Source organism: Oncorhynchus mykiss, chromosome 21, assembly GCF_013265735.2.
Source record: "Oncorhynchus mykiss isolate Arlee chromosome 21, USDA_OmykA_1.1, whole genome shotgun sequence".
Lineage (NCBI taxonomy): Eukaryota > Metazoa > Chordata > Actinopteri > Salmoniformes > Salmonidae > Oncorhynchus > Oncorhynchus mykiss.
In genome coordinates this window covers 51517448-51542465 of record NC_048585.1, presented here as the reverse complement: position 1 = coordinate 51542465, position 25018 = coordinate 51517448, and the positions used below count along the sequence as shown (strand labels likewise).

Here is a 25018-nt window from a genome sequence, read left to right as displayed (position 1 = left end):
ACAGAATTCTAACCATATGGCCCCTGGGTTCAGTAAGTCATTGTCTGCCGTGACACAGCTAGCACAGATGTTTGCTAAATAAGGAAATACATTTTAATGACAACCGCACACTGAGCCCTAAAAAGTACCATTAAGCCTACAAATGATTACAGACGCATGAATCCAACCCACATTTTAAAACGCATAAATGAATCAAAAAACGGAAGAAAAAAAATCGAAAACCACTAATCCAATAAAATATTTAATATAAATTAAATTGCAATCTTTCTTGTGCTGTTAAACTCAACCATTGTGGATAGACCTATTTTATGGGCATTTTAGGAAAACCCCTTCCAGTCTGTTGGGACACAGAAAATTCCTGTAGGTGTGGTATAGGACCTATGGGGAGAATTCTCCCACTAAGGGGAAACTATAATGGAATTAGTCTTTAGCGCTGAACTCCAGAACAGTGCTGTTAATCAAATGCCCCTCCACTCCTACTTAGCACTGTAACACACAGACCAATGAATTTAGCTGGTTTCTTATTCAGTAAAGAGACATTGTGTAACAGCACACGCATGTAAAAATACAGAGATGATTTCTGTCATTGTAGCACATGGAGCAAAGACTCCCCTAGCTGGTAGAAAGAGGACATTGCAGATATAGAGAACTAAAGGCTAAAGCAAATACACTGTTGATCCATTGTTAAAAGGAAGGAAGAGAGGATATTTGGATTGGAACAGCTATTGTTGCGAAAGGATGTGTAAGAGGGAGAGAGGAAGTCTGTAGGGAAAGAGGCAGAGAATGTAAGGGCATGGTGAGGTGAGCGTGTAGAGGTGAAAAAAAGGATGATGTGTGTTTGGTGGAGGAGTGTGTGTCTGTATGAACTGAGAGTGTGTGGTGGATGAAGACCACACTCACGTTGGATTGCTCGGAAGCGTGGGCCGAAAGAGGGAGAGGTGCCGGTGCCCAGATCGGGAGAGTTGCGTCTCTTCTCCAGCCCCGGAGACGCCTGGACAGTGATCTTATGGATAAAGTCTGGAAGAGACATACAGCAGATGTGAGACCAGACTACACAGACAGAAAATAAATCATAAATTAAAGTAGTTGGGTCCTGTTCAGTAGGGAGGAAACGTTTTGAAACAGAGTAAAACGGAGAGGTACTACCTTAGCTTCATCCAATAAGAACACATTGATTTTACAGGTAAAAAGTGCTTTGCTACAGTGTGGCCCACTGAATTTGACCCAGGTTCAAACAAAGACAAAGACACTAACGTGCTTGTCTTCAAAAAGATTGTTTACCTTAGAAATAAATGTATATTTTATGTGGTGGCATGGGTGTCTGAATTTCCTTTTCATGCCATGAGAATATGGTAATATATGTGAGAATATGGTCATTTGTGAGGCCAAAGTAAACGAAAACATGAGGCCTGAAGGATATCTGTCCTTGGCTAGCTTGTCGTAGTAAGATACATTGGTTGTGGAAGTACTGGGAGAGAAGAAGAGAGAGGCAAGAAGTAAAGGGAGAGCTGGGAGAAAAATTAAGAAACAGCTGGGAGAGAGAGACAGGGAATGAGATATAGCTGGAAGGGAGAAAGAAGTTAGAGTTGGAGGAGAGAGAGATAGAGAGCGAGCGGCCAGCCAGGAGTGACAGGAAGCCCAGAGGCGTGGTTGGGTTAGCTCCATGTCCCTTTCATCAACCCACCACCAAATCACTACCCTGCTGCTGGGAATGGCCTGACCACAGCCTCCACAGCCTCCACACACACACACACACAAAGTAAGTCTGTGTGCATTTGGAAAGAGAGAGAGCATCTGTATGAGAAACTGAGTGCCTCTGTGTCAGGCATGATGAGTGTACAGCATTGTTTGTTTCTATGGTGAGTTTCTTATCAGTAGACAATAGGAGTGGTCTACAAGAGAAAGTGAGTCTACAGCAGATAACGGGTATATGATTCTTCTGCACACTCAGTTGACACAGTAGTGAAGAAGTGTGAGGTGAGCTGAGGTGAATGACATTTCTTTTTATTTATCTATTTTATTATACATGTATTTTAAATTGGCTCTATATTCCAGATTTGTTTTATTGAAAATGACATGTTTGAGGTGACAGTACAGAATGTGACCTTTTATTTGAGGGTATTTTCATACATATCTGTCTAGTCCCCCCATTTCAAGGTGTCATAAGTATTTGGATAAATTCACTTACAGATGGCAGGGACTAGATCTATAAAGTGCTTTAATTTCTAAACGGCAAAACAGATATTTATGAAAAAAACTCTAATCAAAAAGGTGACATTCTGTACTGTCACCTCAAACATTTAATCTTCAATGCAAAATGCTGAAGTACATACTGTAAGAAAAATAAGCTATCAAGAACGTAAAGGGGTTCTTCGGCTGTCCCAATTGGAAAACCCTTTGAAGAACCCTTTCTGGCTCCAGGTAGAACCCTTTTGGGTAAAGGGGTTCTAACTGAAACCAAAAATGGTTCTACCTGAAACCAAAAAAGGTTATCCTATGGGGACAGCCGAATAACCTTTTTGGAACGTGTGTAGAGACATTTCAAGACATCCCAAGCAAGTTTCATCGCCGTCCCCTCACCTTGAGGCATGCTGATCTTCTCTCCGTTCTTACTGCCCTTCAACTTGTGCTTCTTGAAGGTTCCCTTCCTCTTCTTGACGTTGGGCTTCTCCTGGTTGTTCATGTGCAGGATGAGGAGACTGAGCTCCCTCTCAAACACATCCTGTTCCCACTGGGCCAGCTGCTGCTCCCTCTGCCTCAGGAACTCCTCGTGAGACTTCTGCTCCACCGCCGCGCGCTTCAGCTCCTCCTCGCGACAACGCAGCTCCTGGAGTTATTACTGGTTATTATTGTTTTACTACACACACGCACACTTACACCATTACAAAATGTTCTGTGCACATGCATAAACATGCACTCATTGTCCTACATACATATCCATCACAAACGCACCCCCCCGGACACACAAAATAATCATCATTCAATCCTACTCTCCCAGCCTCTCTTTAATAGAAAAGACAGCTGGCTCTGTCTCCCTCACCTTCTCCTTGGCTCGGAGCTCATCAAACATGTCCTGGATCTCCAGTTTCCAGTCCTCCTGTAGGGAATGAAAGGAGTCCTGAGGCATCTCCTCCACCACCTGCCTCTCAAGAGCAGTTAGCTGAACCAAGATGGAGGCAAAGTTGGGCCTAAGGTGTGGGTCCTGATCCCAGCACTCTGTCAAGGCAGAAACACTTAGTTAAGATACATTATAAAAACATGCAAATGATAGATGCTCCACTACCAAAGTATAATCATGGGACTTGTATCTATAAAGTGCAGGATTGCATTCAGGTCATGACACAATTCAAGCACAAACAACTCTCCAACTATTTCGTAGCATTTTAGCTAAATTTTGGCCAGGCATTGTCAAGGCTGATACCATTACAATAATTGGGAGTGACTTTTGTGCTTTTATCAAACGGAACCGCCACCAATAACTGGCACAGCAAATCAACAACAACCGCAAACCAACAACATCCTTCAGAAGATATATGAACGGCAGCCAAAATACATTACACAACATAACCAGCTGATCAGCGTGTTCTTCCTGGATGTGACCAAATGTAACATTATACGGAACATTTCATATTTCTCCTCCAGGTTTGAGGAAATGGAGAAAGAGAGAAAGAGAGCATTATGGTAACACCAAATTCATCACACACAAGTATGCGCATGAGCACACACAGGACTCTTACCTGCCATGAGCTGGGCAAAGGGTTCTGGGCAGGTGGAGGGGATGGGGAGGGTGAGTTTGTTAACGGCCACCCCGTAGGCCACTGCCAGACCATCTATCCCTCTGTAGGGAACCTCCCCTGTCAGCAACTCCCACAATAGAACACCATAGCTGGGGAGGAGAGAGGGAGAGCAAGGAGCATTCAATGAAAAGTTAGGGCAGTTTATCAAGCCAGTCCCTGGTCCTTCTAGTATTAGCAAAGATGATGGAGTGGGTCTCCCATAGACACCAATGCAATAGCAGCTGGATTCTACAAACCTCTCATCTGGGACCACCAGACAGTTCACAATTTTGTTGTAGCCCTGAACTAACTCAACTGATTCACCTATTCAAGGGCTTGATTATTAGTTCACATTTTCAATCAGGTGTGCTAGCTGTGGAATAGTTAAAATACATGGAACGGCCGGGGGTGCACGAGGAGAGGTTTGAGAACCCCTGACTTAGTTCATTGACTTTCATTGAATCAGAAAAAAACACTGTGTGGGATATCTCCCTTCCTCCGCCGTCTCCGGTATTAGCACACCTGATTCAATTAGTCAACTAATCATGAAGCCATTGATTGACAAGCTGAATCAGATGTGCCAGTGTTGGAACAAATATGTGGAATGGCTGGGGCACCTCAAGGAGGGGTTTGTTTTATGTATGTATAGCATCACACACTGGTCAGAGCAGGCAAATGATATCAACAGCTGAAGTGGAGGGAAGTTAAATACATAAATAATAATATATTTCATAGTTATTTATTTGTAATAAATATGGTGCTCATGGAAGTGCACTATGAATCTATAAAGCATGCATAAAGACAAATAGAGTAGAAAGACACTTTTTTACAACAACAAAAATATGATAGCGCTGTTTCTATATATACAGTGGGGCAAAAAAGTATTTAGTCAGCCACCAATTGTGCAAGTTCTCCCACTTAAAAAGATGAGAGAGGCCTGTAATTTTCATCATAGGTACACTTCAACTATGACAGACAAAATTAGGAAAAAAATCCAGAAAATCACATTGTAGGATTTTTAATTAATTTATTTGCAAATTATGGTGGAAAATAAGTATTTGGTCACCTACAAACAAGCAAGATTTCTGGCTCTCACAGACCTGTAACTTCTTTAAGAGGCTCCTCTGTCCTCCACTCGTTACCTGTATTAATGGCACCTGTTTGAACTTGTTATCAGTATAAAAGACACCTGTTCACAACCTCAAACAGTCACACTCCAAACTCCACTATGGCCAAGACCAAAGAGCTGTCAAAGGACACCAGAAACAAAATTGTAGACCTGCACCAGGCTGGGAAGACTGAATCTGCAATAGGTAAGCAGCTTGGTTTGAAGAAATCAACTGTGGGAGCAATTATTAGGAAATGGAAGACATACAAGACCACTGATAATCTCCCTCGATCTGGGGCTCCACGCAAGATCTCACCCCGTGGGGTCAAAATGATCACAAGAACGGTGAGCAAAAATCCCAGAACCACACGGGTTGGACCTAGTGAATGACCTGCAGAGAGCTGGGACCAAAGTAACAAAGCCTACCATCAGTAACACACTACGCCGCCAGGGACTCAAATCCTGCAGTGCCAGACGTGTCCCCCTGCTTAAGCCAGTACATGTCCAGGCCCGTCTGAAGTTTGCTAGAGCATTTGGATGATCCAGAAGAAGATTGAGAGAATGTCATATGGTCAGATGAAACCAAAATATAACTTTTTGGTAAAAAAAAAAAAAAAGGCCCATCGTGTTTGGAGGACAAAGAATGCTGAGTTGCATCCAAATAACACCATACCTACTGTGAAGCATGGGGGTGGAAACATCATGCTTTGGGGCTGTTTTTCTGCAATGGGACCAGGACGACTGATCCGTGTAAAGGAAAGAATGAATGGGGCCATGTATCGTGAGATTTTGAGTGAAAACCTCCTTCCATCAGCAAGGGCATTGAAGATGAAACGTGGCTGGGTCTTTCAGCATGACAATGATCCCAAACACACCGCCCGGGCAACGAAGGAGTGGCTTCGTAAGAAGCATTTCAAGGTCCTGGAGTGGCCTAGCCAGTCTCTAGATCTCAGCCCCATTGAAAATCTTTGGAGGGAGTTGAAAGTCTGTGTTGCCCAGCAACAGCCCCAAAACATCACTGCTCTAGAGGAGATCTGCATGGAGGAATGGGCCATGTGTGAAAACCTTGTGAAGACTTACAGAAAACATTTGACCTCTGTCATTGCCAACAAAGGGTATATAACAAAATATTGAGAAACTTTTGTTATTGACCAAATACTTATTTTCCACCATAATTTGCAAATAAATTCATAAAAAATCCTACAATGTGATTTTCTGGATTTTTTTCCCTCATTTTGTCTGTCATAGTTGAAGTATAACTATGATGAAAATTACAGGCCTCTCATCTTTTTAAGTGGGAGAACTTGCACAATTGGTGGCTGACTAAATACTTTTTTGCCCCACTGACACACAGTTACCAATCCTCAGAGTGGCAAAGTGCTTGGATCTCCCACACTGTCAATTACATCCATTCAATCAACACACAAACTCCTCTAAAAGGCCTGTAGGCAGCCTGCAAGTGGGGTGTGTAGCCTTCAGCGTTTTAATATAGTCCTTTAATAACACCATCCAACAGAGACTGTGCCACTCCACTCCTCTGTTTTTACCTCATCATCTGAGATCTACAGCTTTATGATGAAGTAGTAACAGGAAGCATCCCAAATGGCACCCTATTCCCTAAATAGTGCACTACTTTGGACCAGAGCCCTGTGTGGAATAGGGAGCCAGTTGGGATGCAGCCAGGGAGATGGATGATAAAGAATAGGGGGGGGGTCAAGATTACCCCTTAATTTTCATAGCAGGTTCCACAACCCTCTCATTAAGATATGCAAAGTATCTGTTATGAAGGTAAAATGGAAAAAGCTTGTTTGGGAATAGTGACATGTCCAAGGAGAGTGTGAGAGAGATATTTGTGTGTGTTGATGTGCTATTTTGAATGTACATCCTGTGCTTGGCCACACACACACAGACACACCCTTCACAGATAAAAGGGGTGCGGTCAGGTCTGCGGTCAGGTCTGCAGCGTGGCCTTCCACCCTCCTCTCTCGCTCTCTCCGTACTTGTGGCCAATAGGACAGTGTGCACGACACGTCTCACACAAAGCAGGCTATGAAGTGCTGCTGCTACCACGTGGCTGTGTCCCTCCTGAAACATATCCTTCTATTCTATCACTGCTGCTATCACATGGCTGTGTCCCTCCTGCAACATATCCTTCTATTCTATCACTGCTGCTATCACATGGCTGTGTCCCTACTGCAACATATCCTTCTATTCTATCACTGCTGCTATCACGTGGCTGCACCCTCCTGCAACATATCCTTCTATTGTATCACTGCTGCTATCACATGGCTGTGTCCCTACTGCAACATATCCTTATATTGTATCACTGCTGCTATCACGTGGCTGCACCCTCCTACAACATATCCCTCTATTCCATCACGGTCCGAGAAGGTGGAGAATAGGTTCCTACACACACACAACAGTAATGGCCCTTAAATATACTCGTCATTTATCTGTATTGGAATGTAACCCTTATTGTAGCAGGGAAGATCTCATCTCTCGTCATCATTGTAACGGTAGAGGTATGTAGCTATTTACTGCTGGATATTGCTTCTGCACTGCTCTACCACACACACACAATCTTACCTCCAGACGTCACTGCCCTTGGAAAAGGTTGAGGACTTGATGACCTCCGGTGCCATCCAGGCGTAGGTGCCCGCTGTGCTCATCTTGGTGGTCTTGTGCCACTCCCGTGCCAGGCCAAAGTCTGTGATCTTCAGAGTTATCCCTTCCATACAATCATTCTCCATAGGCTGGGCCAGGAGGACTGGGAGAAAGGAAAGAAAGAGATGTTTTTATCCTCCTTTACATTTTAGACATGTAACAGATGATCTTTGCCAGAGCGACTCAAGAGGAAAGGTCAGTTGTCCAACTGAATGTATTCAACTGGACTGGGTCTTCTGCATTTAACCCAACCCCTCTGAATCAGAGAGGTGTGGGGGGGGGGGGGGGGGGGCTGCCTTAATCAACATCCACGTCATCGGTGCTTGGGGAACAGTGGGTTAACTGCCTTGCTCAGGAGCAGAACGACAGATTTTGACCTTGTCAGCTCGGGGACTCGATCCAGCCTTCCGGTTACTGGCCCAACGGTCTAACCACGATCCAGCCTTCCGCCCCTTACAGTTAGAGAATTCAAGTTAAGGTAGGAACAACAACCACATATCAGTCATAGTGAAGTAAAAACATTCCTCAATAAAGCAGCTATCAGGAAAGTGACAGTAAGAAAAGAGAAGTGAAACCTGAATCATATTTACGCAAGGCCAATCCCCGACGAAAAAAAAATATTTGTCAACCGAAAGTCGTCTGTTCTTTCGAACAAATTGATTGGTAAAAAAAAAGTGTTTTTTTCAATATATAGACACACTATGTTTTTGAATAAAATCAACTATATGGCTTACGGTTTGATGAAATAAGACAAATGCCTCAAGAGGGTGCCAGAGATCTAGATAACCAGAAGAAAAAAACCTGACCAAGCTATTCTCCTCCCACTCCTGCTGGCTTTCCAGATTCTGTCATTCCTCTCCTGAATTTGCCGGTAACAGGCTACACGAGGAGAAGGCAACCTTTCTCATAATGAATGCCAATCTACCGATCTGCATGCCCGTTACGGTTTTCATATGCACATTTTCGAGAAACAGTTTAATTTTATTTATAATATCTCATATCTCAAAATCATGGTCATTTGGTTAATCAACATTCTATCCAAATAAATGATACAAACCTAAAAAGTTACTTCTATTGCCATTGCCAACTATGACAAATAGCCTACATAAAGCCAACAAATAAAAACATTGCAGCCTGCAGGTATAAAATATGCTGATAAAAATAAATATCCTATCAATCATATTGGCTACACCTGGCCTGTCTGCAAAAAACTGTCCCGAAGCTTGCCTAGTGAACTTGCAACATTGTATAAAATATTCTGGGCCCTCAGAGTTTCCAGTGCCAGTGAGCTCATGACAGACACAACTGTAGGCTATTTGCACAATGGATAAGAAGCAGTGCTCGACTTGGGCAGGAGATTACCGGAGCTGAGTACCTGCACCTCACATTTTCAACTGCTTGAGCTCCTGTTCCTCTTATAGAATATTAGCTCAAAAGTATTGTGGAGATCCTGCACCTAAATATAAGCAGTACCAGCACCCAAAATGAGTTTTACTTTATGATGTTTCCACTGGATCAGAGCATGACATTATTCCCTTTTATGTGGAGTGGTGGAAAGGGAGAGAGCTGGAAAGATTGTTAAAATACATTGAGGAACTATTGTATAGTTTTGTTATGTTAAAGACTTATTCTAAAATGTTTTAAATAAACAAAAATCCTCAAATCTACACACAATATCCCATAATGACAAAGCAAAAAGAGTTTAGAAATGTTTGCAAATGTATTAAAAAATAAAAAGCAAAAATCCCTTATTTCCATAAGAATTTAGACCCTTTGCTATGAGTCTCGAAATTTAGCTCAGGTGCATCCTGCTTCCATTGATCATCCTTGAGATGTTTCTACAACTTGACTGGAGTCCACCTGGGGTAAAATCAATTGACTGGATATGATTTGGGAAGGCACACATCTGTCTATATATTGACAGTGCATGTCAGCACAAAAAAACAATCCATGAGGTCGAAGGAATTGTCCTTGGAGCTCAGAGGCAGGATTATGTTGAGGCACAGATCTGGGGAACGGTATCAGCGGCAGGGACTGTGAGTAGTCAGGATCGAGGGAATGATGAACGGAGCAAAGTACAGAGAGATCCTTGGTGAAGTCCTGAATGCTCTGGAGCAGGTTCTCAAACTGGGGAGAAGGTTCACCTTCCAAAGGGACAATGACCCTAAGCACACAGCCAAGACAACACAGGAGTGGCTTCAGGACAAATCTTTAAATGTCCTTGAGTGGCCCAGCCAGAGCCCGGACTTGAGCCCGATCAAACATCTTTGGAGAGACCTGAAAATAGCTGTGCAGCACCACTCCCCATCTATCCTGACATAGCTTGAGAGGATCTGCAGAGAAGAATGGGAGAAAACTCCCTAAATACAGGTGTGCTAAGCTTGTAGCGTCATACCAAAGAAGGCTCGAGGCTGTAATCGCTGCCAAAGGTTCTTCAACAAAGTACTGCGTAAAGGGTCTGAATTCTCATGCAAATATGATTTTTATTTATTTATAAAAACCTGTTTTTGCTTTGTCATTATGGGACATTGTGTGTAGATTGAGGGAAAACTTTTTAAAATCCATTTTAGAATAATGCTGTAATGTAACATAATGTGGAAAAAGTCAAGGGGTTTGAATACTTTCCAGATGCACGGTATGTAATGGGGAATTGATATACACCAACAATCCAACGCAAACAATTCACACAATGAAGCTATGTAACAATAAATGTGCACAAATTGGCGGGAGAGAGCGCATTCTGGAGCGGGATGTGCATTGTGCATCTGGGCGCATGGTCAATCCAAAGTCTGCATTGGCCATGCAGCGTTTATGATGATACGTCAGGGCATTCATACTTCTTCCCCTTCCCAGAGAAGTGCAGCGCTGTTGTCAAGGAAGTGAGTTCGTGTTTATACAGGATGTCAATGCGGAGCTATACAGAGCCCTCTGCATTGTCACAACATTTGGGAGGCGCATGGCGATGTGGTACAGAGCTCGATGTGGCCTCTGGAAGCGACGACCACATTTTCGGATCAAGCATAAATGGGCTTTTAGTCGAGGCCTCCATCATGGATGAGTTCACTGAGATGGGTGCAAATACTGTACATATATTTGTTACTGCTCAACTAAAACAATCTCTGGTCGACCAAACAATCGACCAGTCAACTATTTGGGGTCAGCCCTAATTTACACTGGTACTGGCTTCAAAGGAAAGTGGGAATGAAGAAATTAAGAAAGATTTCCTCAGCACTCTTATTAAACTATTAAATGCATTGAGTAATTATAATCCAATTAAATGCATCATTGCAAAAGGGGATTCAGCACTTTTCCTGCATAATTGAGAAACTTCCATGCAAGACAAGTCTTAAGCCACACGCACACGCACACGCACACGCACTCTTCCCCTTTACTCTTAGATCAGTGAGGTCACACTTATAATACAAAGAACAAACCAACATTGTCGTTTTAGACGGCTAAGATATGGGCTCTATTTTATTGTATTTTATTATTTTACCCCCTTTTTTTCACCCCAATTTCGATCTCGTCTCATTGATGCAACTCCCCAGCAGGCGAAAGAGGCGAAAGTCGAGTCATGAGTCCTCCGAAACATAACCCGCCAAACCGCGTTCCTTAACACCCGCACACTTAACCCGGAAGCCAGCTGGACCAATGTATCAGAGGAAACACCGTTCAACTGATGACTGAAGTCAGCCTGCAGGCGCCCAGCTCGCTAGAGCGCGATGAGCCAAGAAAAGCCCCCCCGACCAAACCCTCCCCAAACGGAGCTGGGCCAATTGTGCGCCACCCAATGGTTACGACCAGTTGTGACACGGCCTGGGATCGAACCCAGGTCTGTAGCGATGACCTCAAGCACTGCGATGCAGTGCCTTAGACCGCTGTGCCACTCGGGGGGGCCCCATGGGCTCTATTTTAACAACCCAACATTGTAGTTTTACACTGATAATATATTGTGTCATGACTGGCCTGTTCGGGTCAGGTTACCATGGATCACAGGGGGGTTATGACCCCTCTCAATGTTCATCTCAATGTGGAGGGTTGGAATGTATGGTGGGCCTATGGATAATCTACCTCAGAACGGTAACATGTAATAAATGGACTTTGGGACAATATATTTCATCAGCCGAAATGGAGGTAACAACGATAGATGGAATATGAAAATGAATGTTGTTTCTGCTATGTTATCAAAAGTTAAATGAGGACGTTATAACGAAAACAGTGTAACTTCAAGAGTTTTCATAATATATACATGATGTTTACATACTGAGCGTTGTGCAGAAAATGTCCAGATCAAAGATAATGCCTCGTAACTAGATACATCCCAGAGAAAGTATAATAGTCATAAAGACGGAAACGCCACCTTCTACCCTGGGGTATAAAACATGAGTTAATTTACATATCAGACTGAAACGGACCACAGCTGCAGCGTGATCTAAGATAAGTCGCAACCCCACAAACGCAACGCAAGGAAGAGGGCAAAGGAACCTCTAAACAATCAAGGCTACGGTTGATTACTGTATCTAAAAAAAGGGGAATTCAAGAAGAACCAGCCAGTTATTCTCTTCAAATCATCGGTTGTCTACACTTCCCTCCTACCCAAGCTGGGAGCGTCGACACGGCTGATTAGCCTCCTCAGAAGTCCACTCTCACAAAACGAGTGCGAGGGAACAGACCACTAAGAGAAAGGACACTGACATTGTGTGGACAATCAGAGACTTACACCCGGTAACGAAGAAGGTGCCGCCACCCGAGAAGGTTGTCGGCTAAACCTCCTAAGAGGAACTCGGTCCACGAAGAGATACCCAATAGAGACATTCAACAAGTAATTACATCATTATAACGCTGACCCATTAGAGCGGCAGTTCGGGGCAAGGTGTTAGAGCTAGACTAAGCATAGTTTACAAATGTATCCAAGTGTGCTTTTCTCTCGTGCTCTCTCCCTCTCTTTCTAAATCCCCATCTTGTGTAACACGTGTCATATTATGTTGGCCCGCTAGAGATCTGTTTCATTGTACTAAGTTCTAATCAATAGCCTAGACTGTGTGTTTGTGTATATTATCATTTAGCTTGTTAATAAATAAATAATCAACTCAATTGGTGCGGTACGGAATGATTTAGTGAGAGCCGGGTTTGTGTTACGAATTATGTGACGTTCAGGATGAGACTGTAAAGGAAATTAATTGATTAGCGACTGCTGTAAAAATCTATATTCTGATATTCTTTGAGTTAATTTGGGAAATGGAAACTCATTTAACAAACGTTTCCCAAAGTGCCCCAGGTTACTGAGTTAATGATCACCTGATTAATTGAATCATGTAATTACAAACTAAGTTAATTAATTGATAAACAGCAGTCGTCACATTAATGATACAACGTTACGACATATGGCTCTATTTTAACAAACAGACCTGGCTAGCGTGCACTGCGCCCGGCCCGCCACAGGAGTCGCTAGTGCGCGATGAGACGAGGATATCCCTACCGGCCAAACCCTCCCTAACCAGGATGACGCTAGGCCAATTGTGTCGCCCCACGGACCTCCTGGTCGCGGCTGGCTTCGACAGAGTCTGGGCGCGAACCCAGAGTCTCTGGTGGCACAGCTAGAACCCAGAGTCTCTGGTGGCACAGCTAGAACCCAGAGTCTCTGGTGGCACAGCTGGCACTGCGATGCAGTGAAAGGGCTGTATTTTTAAGTATAAACAAGTTGTGGGTGTGCCGAGGTTTGTCTCCTCACCGGCCAATCAAAATGTACTCCATGGCAAAATATGTGGTTGCTTCAGATTGTGTATTTACAGTATTTTATATATTGCCTTGGAATCAACTCTAATTCCAATGTTAGTCCGTTATAGTTTGTTAAATGGCTTACAGGAACTAAATAAAAATGTAGACTTTATATGTTAACTTGAACCCATTTGCAGTCCACATTGTTCTAAAAGAATTGTATGGTTTCAATACCATTCACACTGATATAGGGGCTAGGCCTACTGTAAATAACATTATGGCTGAGCGAGGACATGCCGAACATTGTCAATAAGCAAGATTAAATTAAGGCCTAAAAAAAAAATCATAATAATAATTCTAATCAAATTCTAAACAAAACAAACCAACAACTTGTTTTAAATAGACTACAGTGCCTTGCGAAAGTATTCGGCCCCCTTGAACTTTGCGACCTTTTGCCACATTTCAGGCTTCAAACATAAAAGATATAAAACTGTAGAAGAATCAACAAGCGGGACACAATCATGAAGTGGAACGACATTTATTGGATATTTCAAACTTTTTTAACAAAGCAAAAACTTAAAAATTGGGCGTGCAAAATTATTTAGCCCCCTTAAGTTAATACTTTGTAGCGCCACCTTTTGCTGCGATTACAGCTGTAAGTCGCTTGGGGTATGTCTCTATCAGTTTTGCACATCGAGAGACTGAATTTTTTTCCCATTCCTCCTTGCAAAACAGCTCGAGCTCAGTGAGGTTGGATGGAGAGCATTTGTGAACAGCAGTTTTCAGTTATTTCCACAGATTCTCGATTGGATTCAGGTCTGGACTTTGACTTGGCCATTCTAACACCTGGATATGTTTATTTTTGAACCATTCCATTGTAGATTTTGCTTTATGTTTTGGATCATTGTCTTGTTGGAAGACAAATCTCTGTCCCAGTCTCAGGTCTTTTGCAGACTCCATCAGGTTTTCTTCCAGAATAGTCCTGTATTTGGCTCCATCCATCTTCCCATCAATTTTAACCATCTTCCCTGTCCCTGCTGAAGAAAAGCAGGCCCAAACCATGATGCTGCCACCACCATGTTTGACAGGGACGGCCAGGTCTTGGTAGATTTGCAGTGGTCTGATACTCCTTCCATTTCAATATTATCGCTTGCACAGTGCTCCTTGGGATGTTTAAAGCTTGGGAAATCTTTTTGTATCCAAATCCGGCTTTAACCTTCTTCACAACAGTATCTCGGACCTGCCTGGTGTGTTCCTTGTTCTTCATGATGCTCTGCGCTTTTAACGGACCTCTGAGACTATCACAGTGCAGGTGCATTTATACGGAGAATTGATTACACACAGGTGGATTGTATTTATCATCATTAGTCATTTAGGTCAACATTGGATCATTCAGAGAACCTCACTGAACTTCTGGATAGAGTTTGCTGCACTGAAAGTAAAGGGGCTGAATAATTTTGCACGCCCAATTTTTCAGTTTTTGATTTGTTAAAAAAGTTTGAAATATCCAATAAATCTCGTTCCAATTCATGATTGTGTCCCACTTGTTGATTCTTCACAAAAAAAATACAATTTTATATCTTTATGTTTGAAGCCTGAAATGTGGCAAAAGGTCGCAAAGTTCAAGGGGGCCGAATACTTTCGCAAGGCACTGTATGTCACACTTAAAGGCACCATCATTTCTCCCGGGGGAATATAATATTAAAACAATGCAGACTATGATGGGTTTTATGCACATCCAATATGCTCTCTCTGGTGTGGATATGCTCTCTCTGGTGTGGATATGCTCTCTCTGGTGTGGATATGCTCTCTCTGGTGTGGATATGCTCTCTCTGGTGTGAGATGAAGAGGTTAAAGCTCTGGAAATAAGCCAAACATGCGGTAGGATTTGACCAACCCCATGCCCTCCTTCTTCACTGCCCAAATGGGCATCTTCAGGGTGAATGACAGGCATCCAAAGTCCAGACAGAGAGTCGGCATTATGGAAGAATGTGAAGTGTTACAGGGAAGTAAGCCTTGTGCTATTTTCAGACACTTTCAGTTTATTTCAGAGTATAAGTGCATGCTTTCTTTCTGCGTCTCTCTTGCTTTCTCTCTGTTTCACCCACAAACACACTCTGGATCCCTCCCTCTGTAGACATCTGCCTGGCAGCCCAGCGGGCGTGCCATGTTTGACGTCACAAAGGAATGCATCACAAAAGTCTGGGGTGAGGGGGGGGGGGGGGGGGGGGGGGGGGTATCGTGAAAAGGCTCAGCTCTCACAATGAACAGTAACCTCTGCACCCTCACACAGTGCTCGCTCTGGCGCGCGCACCCACACACACACTTCAACTACTAGAAAGATGGAGAGAACAGCGGAACACACAGGCGTATGCACATGGGAACAACACACGCAGTTTCACACACAGCGCCAAATAAACATGCATATTGTAAACACAGAGATGCCTTAGGAGGCCTATCTAAAAACTTAGCATAGACACAGTTGAGAGCTGATTGCATTAAATTGTGTGATGAGAACCAGACAAATGCCCTCCGTCCCGCTTGGCCTCTATTTTGTCTTTCCAAGAATCATACTGTTTTTCTCATTTATGTGCGTCAGACTTCCTCTCATTCAGAGGATTTACAGTAAAACCATTGTCTTAGAATCATAGGTTATCAGGTAACTACAGAAAAACAAACCAAATGGGGTAGATATGAGACCTTAGACAGGAGAATTTTCTTTGTCAATGTTGTTAGCTGCATGATGAGTCCTCGTCTTGGAAAGGCCTTGTAAGCGAAACGTAAACAACAATAAAAACGAATCTCCATTCCATCCATCAAATGTCGCTATTTTATGGTATTTTTTTAATTTAACCTTTATTTAACCTTTATTTAACTAGGCAAGTCAGGTGGTACCTGCCTCTCTGCCCAGCTCCAAACAATCAACCCCCTGACAGAGGCAGGGCAACCAAACAGACGCCCGAAAGACGGCTGCTCCATCCCCATGGCAACAGGACTCTGTTTGGTAAAGTTTGTTGTTCAGAAAACAGAGTAGTCACTTACTGAAATGACTCTCTCGGGAGCAGAGAAATGTATTTACTGGCCCTGTATACAATAGATACCTATATGGGAAACAAGATATTTTGCTCTGTTGCATTGCATTGTGGGAAGAAAGGTTTCCTAATGCAAGAACACCTCCTCCCAGCTGTCCACTGCACTGAGGCTAGGAAACACTGTCACCACCGATAAATCTACGGCTGGCCATGCTTTGCTCCTGGCTACCCCAATCCCGGCCAACAGCTCCGCACCCCCCGCAGCTACTTGCCCAAGCCTCCCCTTCAACCATATCCAGATAGCAGATGTTCTGAAAGAGCTGCCAAACCTGGACCCGTACATATCAGCTGGGCTAGACAATCTGGACCCTCTCTTTCTAAAACGCTGCCATTGTTGCAACGCCTATTACCAGTCAGTTCAACCTCCCTATCGTATCATCCGAGATCGCTAAAGATTGGAAAGCTGCAGCAGGTCATCCCCTCTTCAAAGGGGGTGACACTCTAGACCCAAACTGTTATAGACCTATATCCATCCTGCCCTGCCTTTCTAAAAAGTCTTCGAACGCCAAGTTAATAAACAACTCACTGACCATTTCGAATCCCACCGTACCTTCTCCGCTGTGCAATCCGGTTTCTGAGCTAGTCACGGGTGCACCTCAGCCACGCTCAAGGTACTAAACGATATCATAACCGCCATCGATAAAAGATGTAAGACTGCTGCACAGTACATCGACCTGGCCAAGGCTTGACACTGTCAATCACCATATTTTTATTGGCAGACTCAACAGCCTTAGTTTTTCAAATGACTGCCTCGCCTGGTTCACCAACTACTTCTCAGACAGAGTTCAGTGTGTCAAGTCGGAGGGCCTGTTGTCCAGACCTCTGGCAGTCTCTGTGGGGGTACCACAGGGTTCAATTCTCGGGCCGACTCTTTTCTCTGTATATATCAACGATGTTGCTCTTGCTGCGGGTGATTCCCTGATCCACCTCAAAGCAAACGACACCATTCTATATACATCTGGCCCTTCTTTGGACACTGTGTTAAATCAAATCAAATTTTATTTGCCACATACACATGGTTAGCAGATGTTAATGCGAGTGTAGCAAAATGCTTGTGCTTCTAGTTCCGACAATGCAGTAATAACCAACGAGTAATCTAACCTAACAATTCCACAACTACTACCTTATACACACAAGTGTAAAGGGATAAAGAATATGTACATAAAGATATATGAATGAGTGATGGTACAAAACGGCATAGGCAAGATGCAGTAGATGGTGTTGAGTACAGTATATACATATGAGATGAGTATGTAAACAAAGTGGCATAGTTAAAGTGGCTAGTGATACATGTATTACATAAATATGCAGTAGATGATATAGAGTATAGTATATACATATGAGATAAATAATGTAGGGTATGTAAACATTATATTAAGTAGCATTGTTTAAAGTGGCTAGTGATATATTTTACATCAATTTCCATCAATTCCCATTATTAAAGTGGCTGGAGTTGACTCAGTGTGTTGGCAGCAGCCACTCAATGTTAGTGGTGTCTGTTTAACAGTCTGATGGCCTTGAGATAGAAGCTGTTTCAGTCTCTCGGTCCTTGCTTTGATGCACCTGTACTGACCTCGCCTTCTGGATGATAGTGGGGTGAACAGTCAGTGGCTCGGGTGGTTGTTGTCCTTGATGATCTTTATGGCCTTCCCGTGACATCGGGTGGTGTAGGTGTCCTGGAGGGCAGGTAGTTTGCCCCCGGTGATGCGTTGTGCAGACCTCACTACCCTCTGGAGAGCCTTACGGTTGTGGGCGGAGCAGTTGCCGTACCAGGCGGTGATACAACCCAACAGGATGCTCTCGATTGTGCATCTGTAGAAGTTTGTGAGTGCTTTTGGTGACGAGCCAAATTTCTTCAGCCTCCTGAGGTTGAAGAGGCGCTGCTGTGCCTTCTTCACATTGCTGTCTGTGTGGGTGGACCAATTCAGTTTGTCCGTGATGTGTACGCCGAGGAACTGAAAACTTACTACCCCCTCCACTACTGTCCCGTCGATGTGGATAGGGGGGTGCTCCCTCTGCTGTTTCCTGAAGTCCACAATCATATCCTTTGTTTTGTTGCCGTTGAGTGCGAGGTTATTTTCCTGACACCACACTCCGAGGGCCCTCACCTCCTCCCTGTAGGCGGTCTCGTCGTTGTTGGTAATCAAGCCTACCACTGTAGTGTCGTCTGCAAACTTGATGATTGAGTTGGAGGCGTGCATGGCCACGCAGTCGTGGGTGAACAGGGAGTACAGGAGAGGCTTGGTTGTTCTTTTTGCAACGTTACGGAATAAGGCCTCACCTGCGTTGACAACTAAATCCATTAGTAGCATGACACTGATCAGTAACTCATAAAGTGGTCATCTGTCTCTACTGTTAATTTCTCTCCATATCTTCCTCTCTCTCTCTGCCCTCCCCTCCTGTGGGTTTGGGCCGGATCTGCTCTCTGTCCGTAGGCGAGGGAGAATTCCGGCAGGGGTGGGGGCTTTCCCCGGGAAGAACGAGAGCTTTGTCCCCTGAGGGACGGAGCCATAGGCTGACAGACAGTATGGCAACCTCAAACTCTGAGGGAAAGGGAGGGAGACAGAGACAGAAAAGAGAGACACAGAAACAGAGACCGAGACAGAAGAGAGACAGAGATACATGTCCAAATCACAGTGATGCTAACATCAACACTAACATCAACGCTGTCTGAGAGAGTTAATGATCTCTGCATCATGTAATGCACCAGGGGCCTGAGATAACTCACCTATTAACCAACGCTAGCTAACACAAACTACTGGAGACAAAATGGCTGCCAGTTGTTGAAGTTTAACTTCCATTCGCTGCGTATCCTCTATATATTGACAAGATATTGGACTGCCTGCTCTAACAATATGAAAAAATGTCCGCAAAGGCGGAAGGCAGGAAGGGAGGAGTCGGAAACATTCTGGAAATGAGAGGGCAGACACGTATGTGAACAACAAGCACAACTCCTATATAAAATATTCCCCACTTGGTCTGCTCAAGGCTATATGCTCGCACAGACCAATTTGGGGGCGGAGTCAACCCTATCACTTCACCTCTTCCTCTCTGGTATTCTGGGAAATCCAGAATGTGGGGGTCGCCAAGGGGTCAATCAGGGGTCGAGGTCAGGAGGTTGTGTCAGACGTAGCTGGTGGTAAGTGGGCAGTCACTTCCTTTTTAACTACCCCTTTTTAAAACATGGTACAATGCATTGGTCCAATGTCGTGCGTTGACCTACCTAGCTAATCAAGGTTTGGCTGACTAAACACTCTCCAATGTTTGCACAGTCGTGTAGAACAGCACTGCAACAGATAAATCAGTTTCAACTGACTGAGAGCCAAACGGAAATGTAGAAGTATGATAAGTATCCCTCAACTCTAATACAACAACTGCATATACACATGCTCAGGTACAGAGTTGGAAACATAATACAGGAAAATGTGTCAAATGTTTCTAGCCCAATATCAGCCGGATCCTTTTAGCATTTCACCAGACAGTGGTGTCTACATGACAACTGCCTTCGGATCACTGTAGAAAAGATTCCAAACCAAGCTAGTGAGAGAAACCAAATGTTAGCCTAAACCTGGATAAAAATTCAACAATTTCCTGGGTTTTGGAATCCTTTCACATCCTGTTTGGTGTGACCTTACAGTGCCTCGTTGTCCCCTCTCGTCCCCTGGAGTTATGTTGTTCGGGCCGTCATCCTAAAGCTCTCTGTTCTATACAGCATATTATTATTCTGGAACATTAGTCAAGTGTGTGTGTAGGGGGATTGTGTGTGTGTGTGTGTGTGTGTGTGTGTGTGTGTATCAATGCATGTGTGAATCCAAGCCAGAGTTACCCAATGGGGCCAGCAGTGCATGAAAGGGAATCCCGTGCCAACTCCTACCTGCTCCACCATCCTTCCCCCCCAACCCAATCAGAGCCTGGGATCTCCGGATGCAGCCTGCCGGCATTTCCAAAATAAAGAGAGGGGGGGCCTGGGCCTAGTGAACTCTTATCACAGCCAGTCAGACACTGTGCCAATGGAAACACACCGGAGCCTTGCCCTGGTTGAACCATCACAGGTGATGCCTGTCTTGCAGCAACACGCTGGCATTGAGGATATGCCAATGTCAGCGAAAGGATAAGTACAGGTTTGTTCCAATCAAGACTGAGGGAGTTTTTCCTTGCCACTCTCTGTGTCGGCTGTGCTATAGTTGGGGGTTTTGAACTTTGTTGTCTCTCTTAACATGGACAGTAAGCGAAACTATGCACTTTGTGACAAAGGTATTTGTAGAAAAAAACCTTGATTGGTTGGAGAATTAATATAGAAGATTGGAATTAACTAATAGCAAGGTAATTTATTCAATCGATTTGTGGTTACATTTAGCATTTCAACCTGTTTCCATCTACAAGACCAGGATTTCTTCCTAGTTGTATTTCAAGCCACAAATAGAGAATAGCTTGTTTGCCATTTTAAAATGCAGAGTAGTTATTGATTTGAATTTACGAGTACCGTCTCTTCCTACTCATCCCATGACCTACTTAACAAACCACTTTATTTCAAATGACTAATCGGCCATAACGGTGATGCCCTATCTCTAACCATCACAGTGCTTTCAGAAAGTATTCATACCCCTAGACTTATTCCACATTTTTTGTTATACAGGCTGAATTCAAAATGGATTTTAAAAATGTAACTATTACAAAGTGAAAACATATTTTTTAGAAATGTTTGAACATTTATTAACTATGAAATACAGAAATAACTCCTGTACATAAGTATTTACACCCCTGAGTCAATACATGTTAGAGTCACCTTTGGCAGCAATTACAGCTGTGAGTCTTTCTGGTTGTCTCTAAGAGAAAGTATTTCCACACCTGGATCGTACAATATTTGCACATAATTCTTTAAGCTCTGTCAAGTTGGTTGTTGATCATTGCTAGACAGCAATTTTCAAGTCTTGGCATAGTTTTTCAAGCCAAATTAAGTCAGAACTGTAACTAAGCCACTCAGGAACCTTCAATGTTGTCCTGGTATGCAATTCCAGTGTATATTTGGCCTTGTGTTATGGGTTATTGTCCGCCTGAAAGGTGAATTTGTCTCCCAGTGTCTGTTGGACAGCAGACTGAACCAGTTTTTCCTCTAGGATTTTGCCTGTGCTTAGCTCTATTCTGTTTATTTGTATCCCCCCCAAAAAACTTCATAGTCCTTGCCAATGACAAGCATACCCATAACATGATGCAGCCACCACCATGCTTGAAAATATGAAAAGTGGTACTCAGTGTTTGCCCCAAACAGAACGCTTTTTATTCAGGACATAAAGTTAATTTCTTTGCCATTTTTTTTTCAGTTTTACTTTAGTGCCTTATTGCAAACAGAATGAGTGTTTTCGAATATTTTTATTCTGTACAAGCTTCCTTCTTTTTACTCTGTCATTTAGTTTAGTATTGTGGAGTAACTACAATGTTGTTGATCCATCCTCAGTTTTCTCCTATCACAGCCATTAAACTCTGTAATTGTTTTAAAATCCCCATGGAACTCATCTTGAAATCCCTGAGCGGTTTCCTACCTCACCAGCAACTGAGTTAGGAAGGACACCTGTATCTTTATAGTGACTAGGTGAATTAATACACCATCCAAAGTGTAACTAATAACTTCACCATGCTCAAAGGGATATTCAATGTCTGCTTTTTTTTACCCATCTTTGCAAGGCATTGGAAAACCTCCCTGGTCTTTGTGGTTGAATCTGTGTCTGAAATTCACTCTTCGACTGATGGACCTTACAGATAATTGTATGTGTGGGGTACAGAGATTCTGTAGTCATTCAAAAATCATGTTAAACACTATTATTGCCCACAGAGTGAGTCTATGCAACTTATTAAGCAAAGTTTTACTCCTGAACTTAGGCTTGCCATAACTTCAAGGGTTAAATACTTAGACTCAAGGCATTTCAGCTTTTCATTTTTAATTACTTTGTAAACATTTCTAAAAACATAATTCCACTTTGACAATAGGGCAAATTGTGTGTAGGCCAGTGACACAGAATCTACATTTAATTAATTTTAAAATAAGTCTAACACAACAAAATGTGGAAAAAGTAAAGGGTTGTGAATACTTTCAGAAGGCACTGTACTTCTATTTACATAAAATTCCTCTAGGATTCTCTTTCTAATGTCCATATCAGGGCTCGTCTTCTTACAGCGTCTCAGAGTTAGATCATAATGAATAAGATGACATGGACAAACAGGACCTGATCCAAGATCAGCACTCTTTAGCCTAGTATTGCTTGACTCTAGTCTCCACCTACATACCTGTGACTGGCAAAGCAAGTCTATTGACGCAGCAACCCCTGTTACAGATAATAGAAGTCACTATGCATTTTAGGAGTTTATCAAGTTCAATATGTCTATTTCCTGGACTGAATACCTTACATGCCACCACTGTGGCCTAAATGTCCAAATTGCCCTCATAATTCCCCTCAGTGAACTTGGGAATGTTGCTGTGTGTGAGTAGCAAGAGACTGCAAGTGTTTGTGAGGGAAGAATAACACAGGGGATGTTTTGCGTTGGGGCACTAGGGGCCCGGAGTGAAAACATGCTGGTGGTGCACAGCTGTGTCAGATGCTTGTCCACTCAGGGGAAAAAAAGTGTTGATCCGAGATTTATTTAAAAATTTTCTAGCACGAGAGCTCCTTTTAAAAAGTGTTGATCCAAGATTTATTTAAACCAGGGTATTTAAACATTTTCTAGCATGAGAGCTCCTTTAAATAGGCACATTCTTCTCCTTTGCGACTGTTCTCGGGTCCTTAGTGCAGTAAGTTCTGTCAATATACCTGGTAGAATGATGGTTGATAAACAACTAAGGGAGCCCTATACATTATTTATTTTGAAAACGGTTTAAAATTCTCAAATTATGTTGTTTTCTCAGTTGTATTTTTGCTGGTTTTAGATTTTTTTTGTTTTTCACTCTCAAAATTAAAATTGTTTATAGAGAAACAATGAAATAAATTGGATGTTCTGAGTCCATGTCAATGCTTAAACCACATCTGAATAACATAATTTTTTTAGGTCTGGAAGAAAATTAACAAATGTGATTTTTTGGGGGGGGGGGGGGGTGTAATTCCCCTTTAATTCCCATTCTGTCCCTTTAACTGTGAATCTAGCGAGTGAGGAATGTGGTCTAATGTGCCGGTCTAGCGATGGTTCTGTACTGCTGCTGATCATTTCATGGCAAAGTTTGCAAATAACAAATAATAGATTTACTTCTGCCAGGTAAGTCTACTTTGCAGATAACATTTAAGGTTTTGGGGAAAGTATTTCTGTCAACCCACAAGATGGTTATCACATCAACTGGCTACACACAGAGTGATTGACAAACGCACGCACCACACAGACAGACGCAATATTCTTGGAAATTAATTGGTAGCTATCAACCGGTTTTTAAACTGTTGTTCCTCTTGAAATGACAATTAAGTTTAGTTTGACTCCACCAATGCTTAGTGTAGCATTTTCCATGTGATTTCCAACTATAGTTGGCCAAGCTCCAGAGCGCGCGCGCACACACACACACACACACACACACACACTCTTTGTTAAATGTGTGTTTCTTCCTGCTGTTAGTCTGGCCTTGTATTGATCTCGTTCTACAAATGTAGAGCGACTTTGGGTCATTGAAAAGTGGCATATAAGTCCCATTATAAGTGGAGGTCGACCGATTAAATTGGAAAGGCCGATTAATTAGGGCCGATTTCAAGTTTTCATAACAATCGGAAATCTGTATTTTTGGGCGCCGATTTTGCCGATTAATAATTATAATTTTTTTATTTTTTATTTTTTAAATAAATAAAAAAATAAACTTTATTTAACTAGGCAAGTCAGTTAAGAACACATTTGTATTTTCAATGACGGCCTAAGAACCTTGTCAACTCGGGGGATCCAATCTTGCAACCTTACAGTTAACTAGTCCAATGCTCTAACCACCTGATTACATTGCACTCCACGAGGAGCCTGCCTGTTACGCGAATGCAGTAAGCCAAGGTAAGTTGCTAGCTAGCAATAAACGTATCTTATAAAAAACAATCAACGACTGTCGTTGCTCCAATGTGTACTTAACCATAAACATCAATGCCTTTCTTAAAATCAATACACAGAAGTATATATTTTTAAACCTGCATATTTAGCTAAAAGAAATCCAGGTTATCAAGAAATATTAACCAGGTGAAATTGTGTCACCTCTTGCGTTCATTGCACGCAGAGTCAGGGTATATGCAACAGTTTGGGCCGCCTGGCTCTTTGCGAACTAACAAATTTTCCAGAATTTTACGTAATTATGACATAACATTGAAGGTTGTGCAATGTAACAGGAATATTTAGACTCATGGATGCCACCCGTTAGATAAAATACGGAACGGAATAAACGTTTTGTTTTCGAGGTGATAGTTTCCGGATTTGACCTAAGGCTCATATTTCTGTGTGTTTATTATAGTTAAGTCTATGATTTGATAATTGATAGAGCAGTCTGACTGAGGGGTGGTAGGCAGCAGCAGGCTCGTAATAGTCAAAGGTATATGGTTTAGAAAGAGATAGTCGACTCGTTATAATTCCTGTAATAACTTGCGTCTGAACTTGAAAGGGGTACCTTCGTTATTTTACCGTTCATGTCTTCCATAGAGAATGTCTTGATCTACTTC

At 42.8% G+C, this 25018-nt stretch overlaps 1 protein-coding gene across 2 annotated transcripts in view; it reads right to left on the bottom strand.

Annotated features, from left to right (window-relative positions):
- LOC110500695 (mitogen-activated protein kinase kinase kinase 11) overlaps window positions 1-25018 on the bottom strand; it is a 45548-nt gene that overhangs the window by 12365 nt on the left and 8165 nt on the right. For both annotated transcript variants that reach the window (XR_005038634.1, XM_021578200.2), the window contains exons 2-6: window positions 7471-7651; window positions 3738-3886; window positions 3041-3216; window positions 2581-2827; window positions 901-1017 (exon numbers count right to left, since the gene is read on the bottom strand). Coding sequence is in view for 1 of the 2 variants with exons in the window: in XM_021578200.2 (XP_021433875.2) it covers window positions 901-1017; window positions 2581-2827; window positions 3041-3216; window positions 3738-3886; window positions 7471-7651 (870 nt within the window). In the remaining variant the exon portion in view is untranslated. The remainder of the gene's footprint in view (window positions 1-900; window positions 1018-2580; window positions 2828-3040; window positions 3217-3737; window positions 3887-7470; window positions 7652-25018) is intronic.